At 34.7% G+C, this 11,452-nt stretch overlaps 1 protein-coding gene across 2 annotated transcripts in view; it reads right to left on the bottom strand.

Moving 5' to 3' along the window:
* Window positions 1-2,299: 2,299 nt before the first annotated feature.
* FZD6 (frizzled class receptor 6) overlaps window positions 2,300-11,452 on the bottom strand; it is a 38,964-nt gene continuing 29,811 nt past the window's right edge. For both annotated transcript variants that reach the window (XM_081265982.1, XM_081265983.1), the window contains 4 exons: window positions 7,043-8,057; window positions 5,444-5,592; window positions 4,024-4,452; window positions 2,300-3,039 (listed from right to left, as the gene is read on the bottom strand). In XM_081265982.1, coding sequence (XP_081122108.1) covers window positions 2,871-3,039; window positions 4,024-4,452; window positions 5,444-5,592; window positions 7,043-8,057 — 1,762 coding nt within the window. In that variant the 3' untranslated portion in view covers window positions 2,300-2,870. The remainder of the gene's footprint in view (window positions 3,040-4,023; window positions 4,453-5,443; window positions 5,593-7,042; window positions 8,058-11,452) is intronic.

Raw genomic sequence — 11,452 nt, 5'->3', positions numbered from 1 at the left:
GTGTTGAATTTTAAACTTACATATGTCTGGTAATTCAGGATTATCTCTGGATCTTTCCCTCTTTCCTGATGTTTGTGACAATTCTGGTTCATTTTTTGATGATCCAAAATTTTTCTCATGTTTGATTGTCTGATTATAGGATGGATACTGATAAGTACTTTTAGGGTATAAAGAATAACATTTCCCTCCCCCTAAATGATTTTCATCTGCTTCTGTTTGGTACCTTAGGGCTACTAACCCAGATACCTTTATCTAATATTAGTGTTTGGGCTTTTCCGAGTCTCCCAGATGACCTGAAACAGAGTTGCTTTGTTTACAGTTTACACTTACTTCTAGGAGCCAACCCTTTGGGGTTACAATTCTTAAGTGCAGGAGGTCTGCACTCCCCTCCTCTTGTCCTACAGTTCTTGAGGCTATTGGGAACACTATTGAATTCCTCAGCTTCCTTTTCCATATCAGCCAATGCTCCTTGGACAAAAGAAGTTCCAAATGTTGGGGTTGGCAGTGTGAATTTCTCTTTTCCCAAGACCTTAACTGGCAATTCCTATCTGACTTTTGAATGTGGGGGTGATATTTCATGTGTATATTTTATGTGATATTTCAGGTGTATATTTTAACTTTCTTTTTTGGATTCTGTCCAAATAACCTAATCTACTGCAAATCCAGGTTTGTGGGCCTGGCAGGGGCGTGAACAGGAACTGAGCACGCATCCTTAGCCTTGAGTACTGGGGGTGTGGAACTGGCATCACACGCAGGGGGAAGCAAATAAGTCTTACCTTCGCTGGGCAAGGAAGTGCAGCTCTGGGATGGGGCGTCACCCAATAGGACTGGACTACACATAACGGAACTGGGCTACACCCCAAAGTTTGTTGTAACACAAGCCCTTGCCTTATTTGGGTGGAATATTCTATTGAATGTCTTCCCCTAATAAATACCAGGTTTAGGGTGCATTCCTCTCTTGCCTCTTGCCTTCTGCCTCCCTAGCTCCTCCTGCCCTTCAGCAAGAGAGCTGACCCCTGAGGCGGCAGAGCCGCCCCTGACCCCCCACCAAAAAAAAAAAAAAAAAAGTATTTCTGTGTTTGTATGGTCTTTTAGTTGCCAGCCCAATTCACCGGGAGTGACCCTGAATCTGTTGCCCATGAGGACGTGGGTGACACAGGGTCCTGAGTTTCCGTTGCGTCACTTGCCCATCACCCCAGCTCTCCCTATAATTAACTCTTAGGGGAAGAAATTGTGATGAAAAATAAGAGTCCTGTTGTCTTTCTTCAGTTAAAAAGAAGCTTTTGGCTTATTAGTCATGGTGTCACTAATGTGAAAAATATACTACTTCCTGGGCCAAGATTATAACACCTAATCACAGAATTCTCAACAATCTCTTATACAAAGAAGATTTTATTAATGAAAAGATCACATGAAACAAAGTTCTTGTATACAATGTTATCTGTTTACAAATGTGGAAAAGTTAATATTTACAACATGTTCCATACAGTACATGATAATTGTTTTATATGCTTTAATAGTATGCTTAATAGATCAAAAGCATCAAAAAACTTTAAGAAATAATACTTAATGAGAAACAAAATTTTAAAAATTCTTTAATATTTTAAAGTAGGTTGTACAAAATCATTTTATCAGGACTTTTTTTTCCCATTTGATTGGCACCAAAAATATTAACACATTTTGAATATTTAGTTACTTAGCTGCAAAAATGAATTCTACATAACATCTGAGAAAGATACTACAGCACACAGTTTTTGTAGGGGGAAAAAAAAAGAAGTTAAAGGAAAAGCATAAGCAAACCTAAATGGTCATAATGCAATGTTGGGTGGTCATAAACATTTAAAAAATGAAATAATTGCACTTGGCTTAATTTATAAAAGACTAAAATTTCATTTACTAATCCTTTAGGACATTTTATTTAAAAAATGCAAAGGATCAGGGAGCAGCATAACACAATCAACATCATACACTCTTGTAGTAAGCACCTTATTTCAGTTGCATGATAGATATGTGAAGTTTCTAAAATAATGAGACTTAATAAAATTCACACATGTAAGATGACAATGTAGAATAAGTGGATTTTAAAAATTGAATGCCTATTATAAAATGTTTTGGTATGTCAACTTTTTTTGAACTATTTTTATCTTATAATACCATTTTTCAATTTTCTTAGAAATTCAGTGTAAAAGCTATCAAAGTAGCTAAAAAACATCAGAATAATGTAATAAAATATTTAAATTGATTTTCCAGGATTTCCAAAAAGTTCAAATATATGTAAGCCTATTTTCAAATATATATATATATATATATATATATATATATATATATATATGTATATATATATATATATATATACACACATACATACATACACACACGTACGTACAAGGGTAAGTTTTAAATATTTAAGCAAAGAAAAATCTTGATTTTCCATTAAGAAAAGTGAAGTAGCATAAAAAAATCTTAAAAATACTTTCTAAAAGTAGAATCTTCATAAATAGAAAAGGAAGATTCCTCTAATTGCTCCTCCCACACAATTTAAAAAATATTACTAACCTGCACAATTTGGTTTTCAGGCATATTGCTGTCACTAATCTTTGTGGAAATGAATTGTATTACTCTTGAAATCTGTTTTCCCCCCCTTCCCAGTAGAACAGTAGACAATGAAGCTTTAAGTGCAAAAGAAGAATGTAACAGTGATTCCTTCCCCCACTCCCAAGGCTGGAGATTGAACCCAGGGCCTCATAAATGCCAGTCAAGTCCTCTACCACTAAGCTACACTCCCAGCCCAGCAGTGATTCTCCTAAGACAGTGCATTGGTCACCTCCAGTGTAACAGGTATTTGCTTCAAAGTAATAAGATAAATGTTTTCAAGTATTTGAATGACCGCCAGCACTCTGCTCTTTTCTATCTTCGGAAGCTGAGTGAACAAGCAGAGATGTGGAAGCTTTAAGGCTGCTCGGCTCTGAAGAACTAGGCGCCTGTGAATTGTTGCTCTGCACTGGGGCAGTTTCAGTAATATCACTCCTTGGACTTACCCTATTTAGAAGAAAAGGAGTGGACATACATACATATATAAGCACAAATATGATGTCAGGTGTCCTTATTACTGTTATTCATTTTTCATGAGTTTTACCCCCAACTAATGTAGATCTTAATCAGAGAATAAGCCATTAAAACTCTTAGTATACTCTAACACTTCAAAATACAAATAATTAAAAAAAATAGTTTCTGATAACCTTAGAAACTTCATCAAGTGCTACCCATACATAGATTGAGCATTTGTGTTTCATAGGGTGATAATGAGGTCAGATTACTGCTCATGGTTTGGCATGGTGGATTTCCTACCAAGGACAAGACACCATGAAAGAGGCTGGGAACAAAAAGATGAGTAAGATTTTAGTTCTGCCTTTGAGGATTTTCAAATATAGTGGAGGATAAAAGTATATATCCAACTATAGTTCAGGTATACAAAAGCTATCATGAAAACACAGAGAAGGTGCATTTGGCCCGGGGCAAGATAATCCTGAGACCTTAAAATTAGTTAGCTGTCAGCATTCTGGCTAACTTAGTGTTGATCTGTGTTTGGGTCTCTTATAATCATTTGAGAAAATTCATTAAAAATGTCAATATCCTTCTCCCATCCAGAAAACAAAGATTTTGTAATCATCTTTAATCATGACACCTTTCAGACATAATTATAATGTAGTATTAATGAAAATTTAGTCTGTGTTTCAGAGGAATGGTAAATGTTTACCTAAATATATAGCAATGCTTAACAACTGCCACAGGAAATGAACTTTATTTTCCTTCTTGAAAATATATATATGAAAACTCTTCTTCAAGTGAAGAATCAAACTAATAAACAGTACACTTATAGCCCGAACCCAAAATCCCTGAATTAAAGAGTAGACATGTCATATCATAAAATGCTAACTTGCCAGATAAGTTATGCTTTAATAAAAAATGGATAATGAGGTAATTAAAACTGTGATGACTATAGATAACAAAATTAAGTCTTACCTTCCTGCATTCCGAGAACCCTCAGACACACTGCTCTTATCCTTCACGCTGCCTGCCCGGCCTTTCCTGTTGGCTTGCTCCCCGGAGAGTTTGCAGGTGGAGGCTGCTGGGGAGGCAGGCTCACCACTGTCCTGCTCTCTTAATTTGGGGGTGCTTGCTCTGTCTGCTTTCCCCTCTCTCACTGATGTTTCTGGAGAGGTTTGGACTTCTGTCAAAGTTTCTTGTCCTAAGTAATCATGGTCAGTGATTGCTACTGCAGAAGTGCCATGATTTGTTGTAGCTCCTGTGCTGGTCCCCATGGATTTGGAAATGACTTTCAGCTTGTGTGAACTTGGTTTGTAATGCTTCTTTTTGTGTTTCACTTTAGAATTATGCTTTAAAAAAAATTCACATGACTCCTGTAGCACTCTTCGACTTTCACTGATCGGACTGTAGGAAAATTCAAGGAGAGAATTTACTCAATAGATTTCAAGTGTTATAGAAGTCATAAAGGAAATTATAAATCTTTTGCCAAAAATTCTCATTGTTTAAATTAGAAATTCTATATGATTTATGTTATTTATAAAATCTTGCAGTATAAATACTATGAAATAGTAGATTTTTATGGAGTGAAATCTTTTGTGCAGCACTTACATGCTTTTATCAGCAGAAACAGAAAACTGACAAGAAATCAAACAGACAAAAATCAAAGAATGAGGGCAAGGAAATTCAAACCAACATAAAATAAGGAACTCACTGAATGTGTATTTTTAAATACATCAAATATGAAAGTAAACCATAAGAAAAAAGACATGAATATAATTAATGGTCTTTGTTTAAATTTGTTTTCTTTCTAACATTAAAGTCAACAAGTTAACAGTGAAGTTATAGTGTGGGTGTATAAATATGGGATAATCATATAATAATAGCACACACAAAAAATAAAGCCCAGTTAGGCTGGGCATGGTGGTACATGCCTGTAATCCTGGTGACCCAGGAGGCTGAGGCAGGAGGATCATAAGTCTGAGGCTAGCCTTACCAATTTTGTGAGACCCTCTCTCAAAAGAAAAAATCAAAAGGGCTGTGGATGTAGTTCAGTGGTAAAGCAATTCTGGGGGCGCGCGCGCACACACACACACACACACACACACACACAGCCCAGTTTAATGCAATTTTTCAGATTTTGAAAACTTGTTCATGCAAAGATTTATGGTTCTGAGATTTGTATCACAAAGAGTTCATTAATCAAATAAATGGGGAACAATTAAAATAACCCTACAGTATATTATATATAATGTTCATAAGGAACTAAAAGGGATTATAGATAAACATATATCATAGGATGTTCTGGAAGTTGAACTTTTACCATTTTAGGTAAAAGATCTTGATATTTTGATATATTTATTCTAAAACAATGGCAGATGATTCAATAGGTTCTTACTCTCTCTTGCGATTTCGTTTAAAAAACCCAGCCCACTCTGTGCATGTTTTTTTGCTTCCAACCCAGAAGACAGCAGAGATACCAACAATTAATGTCATCAGATATTTTATCATGAATAAGGCCAATTCTGGTCGAGCTTCTGCTTTTGCCTACAAAAAAAATTGATATGTTTAAAATGCAGAAAAAAGTCTATATTGTCAATGTAAAACTTAAATATAAATCTTTAGTGTGTTTTATTATAGAAGGTTTGAAATAACATACTATAATGAACAAAGTGCAGCACATTTTTACCTAAGTTCTGAATGAAGAACCTTTATATATCTGTACCTATATCTACATCTCTCTATATCTTGGAAGGAAAAAATACTGAAATGTATTTAGGAATGATCTTTTAAATCCTGTCCTAATTTTTTGGCCCTACAGATACAGCAGTTCTCTTACAATAACCTCTAAATATTTATTCACCTTCCTTCACCATAATTTACCATGACTATAAAATATAAGTTATTATAACAATTTATATTTAGTCTTTTACACATTTATGTTTATGTTATAAAAACTTGGTTGGCTACAGTAAAGTAAATATTAGTGAAATGTGAAAATGAAGACATTTCACAAAAATTAAAATTATACTTTTGTTTCAAGCATAAACCTTCAAATTCTATTTTAAAATGTTGTACAAGAATAAAAATATTATACATTCTTCTGTATATCTTGCTTTTTTTGCACTTGCTAATATTTCTCAGAGACCATTCTACAAGCAACATAGAGGTTTTTGGTTTTTTTTTCCTTTTAAAGATGTTACATTATGTGGATGAACCATAAATTATTCAAAGATATTTAGGTTACTTCCAACCTACTGGCAATTTGCAAGTAATATTAAAGTGATTATCTTTATATATGTAAGATAATTTTTAATTTGATATAATAGTTATTACCATACATCAATATTCAAGAATAATGTATAAAATCTATTTTAAAATAAAATTAATATTAAAAATACTCAAAATGCTTTAAGAAATTTTATATATTCAGAAATTTGTTTCAATCTCAAAAACACCACCCTTAAACTAATCATAAGCATCAGAAACATGTAAGACAGATTTTGTTTCAATTGTATTTTTTTTTCAGTTAAGAAATGACAGAATAGACTAAGCAAAAATCAAATTATTTAATAAGCATGTGCTATGCAAAAGTTATAAAATGATCAAATTAAATATCCTCAAATAGGAGTTCCCCTACTACTGAAGAAGTAAAAATAATTCAACAGAAGTTATTTCTCCTTTTCTCCCTCTGATGAGGCCTATAGGCCTGCACTTCTGATTCTGTTCTTCACTACTGTTAATCTGCCTTTGCAACCCAACTTAATTTTCAAAAGAATAATTAAAGGAAGTATTTTTTACTGTCACAAATGAAGCTACAACTCAAGAAAGAACTCTTGGGACACTTACCCTAGTTTTAGCTGGGTGTCATTCCCTATGTCTGTTGGATTTTGTCATCTGAAATCTAATTTTCAGTCCATGACTAAAGCAAGAACATTTCCAGGAACATTTTGTACATTAAAAATAAATATAACACAATCCAAGTGATAGCTCTTACCTGATAAGGACATGGGATGTGGTACTGACGACAGTGGTCAGAGACCCAAGTTATCTCCCAGGTAACCCTGTTCACTTGCTCATAGACATAACATCCCAGAAGTGTCACTAAGGGCACAAGATACAGGCCACTGAAGACTCCAATTCGAATCATAAATTTCTTTAGTTTCTCTTGGTTCCGCCCATCATGTTGTATAACTTGTCGCACATGGTTTAAGGAAATAATGCCAGCTAAAAGAAGTGACAGCCCAACAAACACACAAAGGCACAACGGTGAAAGTACAAAGTAGCGAGAGGCATCCAGGTCATAAAGGCCAACAAAGCAAACTCCACTAATGTTATCTCCTTCAACTTTGTTCATGGCAAGAAGCATAACAGTCAGAAAACCTGGGATGCCCCATGCAACAGCATGAAACCACACTGCTTTCTGTTCAATGGCTTCACAACTCCATTTTCTTCCTGCAGCTAAGAACCAAGTAATGGTCAGAATCACCCACCACACAGTGCCAGCCATTGTGAAAAAATACAAAAACATAAATAAAATGGTACAAGCCTTATTTTGAGAGCCTAGAACAACAGTGTCACCGACTTCTAGCTTCTCGTCTGCCTTATTGCATGCTGTGCTATTGCCTAGCAAAAATCCAACAAAGTACATAAGAGATACAATGCTGTAACACACAGAGTAATATATAATTGGTCTCTCTGGGTATCTGAATCTTTTAACATCAATTAAAAAAGTAAGAAATGTAAACAGAGTTGCACAAAGACAAAATATTGAAACTATCCCAATAAAACTTTTTGCAAACTCTAGTTCATCATTTTTAAAATACATGTTGGGACATGGAGGTGCACACTGATCAATTCCCAGAAACTTATAGCCTTGCCCCACAGAAGTCTTAAGATGCCTTGGACACCAAATTCCAATGTCTCTTGGGATGTCTTCTGTTTTCTGAGGACCAAGAAACTCTGTGGGTGGATCAAGGGTTATAGGAACAGTCTCATCACAGTATTTCAATCTGTAAAGATAATAAAAAATTAAATATATGAAGTCAATATTTGTACTGACTTGCTATTGAATCTGTGTTTCCCAACTATAAATTATTACCTTATGCATTCATAATTGATGAGAAACCTAAATAGATTACAGGTTAGGGTTGAGTAGAAAGATTTGAAATTGATTAAGAATTTGTGGATGTTCATGAGGCCTCAACATATGAATATATATTAAATACAAGGCAGGTTAAACATGAAAGTCTATTAACTGGAAAAACAATTAGTCAAATAATTTTAAAATAAATTCTGTTTTTCAATCCTTAGCATACAGAGTGAAACAGGTGGCATCACTATACCAGACCTTAAACTATACTACAGAGCAATAATAATAAAAACAGCATGGTATTGGCACCAAAATAGACTAGTAGACCAATGGTACAGAATAGAGGACACAGAGACTAACCCACATAATTACAGTAATATTAGACAAAGGCGCCAAAAACATACATTGGAGAAAAGATAGCCTATTCAACAAATGGTGCTGGGAAAACTAGAAATCCATAAGCAACAAGATGAAATTAAACCCCTATCTCTCACCATGCACAAAACTCAACTCAAAGTGGATCAAGGACCTAGGAATTAAACCAGAGACTCTCCATCTAATAGAAGAAAAAGTAGGCCCCAATCTTCATCATGTGGAATTAGGCCCCAACTTCCTTAATAAATAAGACTCCTATAGTGTAAGAATTCAAACCAAGAATCAATAAATGGGATGGAATCACACTCAAAAGCTTCTCATCAAAAGAAACAATCAGTGAGGTGAACAGAGAGCCTACAGCTTGGGAGCAAATTTTTACCACTTGCACATCCAGATAGAGCACTAATCTCTAGGGTATATAAAGAACTCAAAAAGCTAAACTCTAAAAAAAACCCAAATAACCCAATCAATAAATGGGCCATGGAACTGAACAGACACTTCTCAGATGATGATATACAATCAATCAACAACTATATGAAAAAATGTTCAACATCTCTCTAGAGATTAGAGAAATGCAAATCAAAACTACTCTAAGATTTCATCTCATTCCAGTCAGAATTGCAGCTATTATGAAGACAAACAATAGTAAGTGTTGGTGAGGATGTGGGGAAAAAGGTACACTCATACGCTGCTGGTGGGACTGCAAATTGGTGCAGCCAATATGGAAAGCAGTAAGGAGATTTCTTGGAAAACTGGGAATATAACCACCCTTTGACCCAGCTATCCCATTCCTTGGTTTATACCCAGCATACTACAGGGACACAGCCACGTTGATGTTTATAGCAGCACAAATCATAATAGCTAAACTGTGGAACCAACCTAGATACCCTTCAGTAGATAAATGGATAAAGAAAATGTAGTATATATACACAATGGAATATCACTCAGCAAAAATCATGGCATTTGCAGGTAAATGGATGGCATTGGAGAAGATAATGCTAAGTGAAGTTAGATAATCCCAAAAAACCAAATGCTGAATGTTTTCTCTGATATAAGGAGGCTGACTCATAGTGGGGTGGGAGGGGGAGCATGGGAAACTAGACAAACTGCAGATAGGACAAAGGGGAAGAAGGAGGAGGGAGAGGGCAAGGGGTAAAAAAAGATAGAATGAGATGGACATCACTACCCAAAGACATGTATGAAAAAGATATGAATGATGTGAATATACTTTGTATACAAGTAGAGAGGTGAAAAATGTGCTCTATATATGTAATATGAATTGTAATGCATTCTGCTGTCATATATTTTAGAATAAAAAATTAAAAAAAAATAAAATAATAAATTCTGCCTTTAAGGTTAAATATTTAAAAAAGAATTGATCTCAACTAGTAGTTTTCAGACAAAAAAGTTATGGCTTGCCTACTTATAAAATATGAATGTCCTGGGGAAACTCGTGTGTGTGTGTGTGTGTGTGTGTGTGTGTGTGTGTGTGTGTGTGTTTGATGGGGTGTAATCCAGGGCTAGGCAAGATCTCTACCACTGAGCTATATCTCCAGCCCCACTTCTGTTTCCTAATGCTAGCAAGCAAAGCAGATCAATCATATGACTAAGATGAGGATAACTAAAATGAATGAAATGAAATTCTTCCCTGGATTGACAGGGCAGAGTTCAACTTCTTAAACAAGGGCAAGAACACCAATAAGAATTAAGTTGAGGACCAGCTTACCTCATATCACTGTTTTATTTAGGTTTGGCCGCCTCCCTTGTTTATGGACAGACCCGAGTGATACACAGGGATATTTCTGTCTTGTATAGAACTTTATCACTGGGTCAAGTTTGTATACATCAGTATTATTTTGTATGTAGTTAAAAGTAGTGAAAGTTTTCAATGAGAAAGCATTTAAATATACCTTAGATAAAAATGGAGAATAAAAAAATATATGCTCATAAGCCAAGCATGGTGGTGCACACTTATAATCCCAGTGACTCACTCAGGAGGCTGAGGCAGGAGGATCTCAAGTTTGAGGCAAGTCTCAGAAGCCTAGTGAGATCCTGTCTCAAAAGAAAAAATAAAAAGGGCTGGCATTGTAGCTCTGTAGTAGAGCATCCCAGGATATAATGTCAAATAAGTGTGTGTGTGTGCATGTGTATGTGTATGTATGGGTGTAATTTCCATAAAATGAACATTCATGTATCTACCAGCTTTATTAAACTGTAGAATAATGTAAGTTTTGCTATCCTTTAAAATAAAGGACTACATAGGTCTTATTTCCTTCTACTCCTTCTCAGAAATATTCATTACTAGAAATTTGATTTGTATTTTCCTCAAGCTTTTTAAAATACTATACTTTTGCTAATAATAACTTCATACAGTATTGTTTCATAGGTTTTGAACTTCACATAAATGACATGCTGAATATCACACTGCAATTCCCCTTTTAAAACTCAACACTACTTTTAGACTTATGCATGTTGACAGATTTAGGTCAACTACATTCATTTTATCAACTGTATGGTAGTATTCTAGTGTGTAAGTATATCACAAATTGCTAATCATTCTTCTGTAATGCATTTTTAGACTTTTTTATTTTACAAAGAGAAATGATTATATAATTGATATTTTGGCTGATGACTACGTGTTTGTACAAGAGTTTCCATAGATTTCCTTGGGTGTAAAAATTGCACCTGCAACTTTACCATACATTATTCAATTGTTTTGGAAAATGATCATGCATCTACGAAAGTGTGTGAGTTCCACAAAAGTTCTATAGTTACTTCAGTCTAGAAAAAAACTACCAAAAAACTAGTCAGCTTCCTTCCCCCATTTATACATGAGATTTCACTATATCAACAGAATATTTAAAATTCCAAATCCCTAATATCTGGAGAATAGGAAACAAAAGTAATAAATAAAGACTAATGTGCAAAGGTCAGTGAATT

Source organism: Spermophilus citellus (genome assembly GCF_964194105.1).
Source record: "Spermophilus citellus genome assembly, chromosome: 14".
Classification (NCBI taxonomy): Eukaryota; Metazoa; Chordata; class Mammalia; order Rodentia; family Sciuridae; genus Spermophilus; species Spermophilus citellus.
The sequence above is the reverse complement of the archived record's forward strand: the minus strand, read 5'-3'. Positions and strand labels throughout refer to the sequence as shown.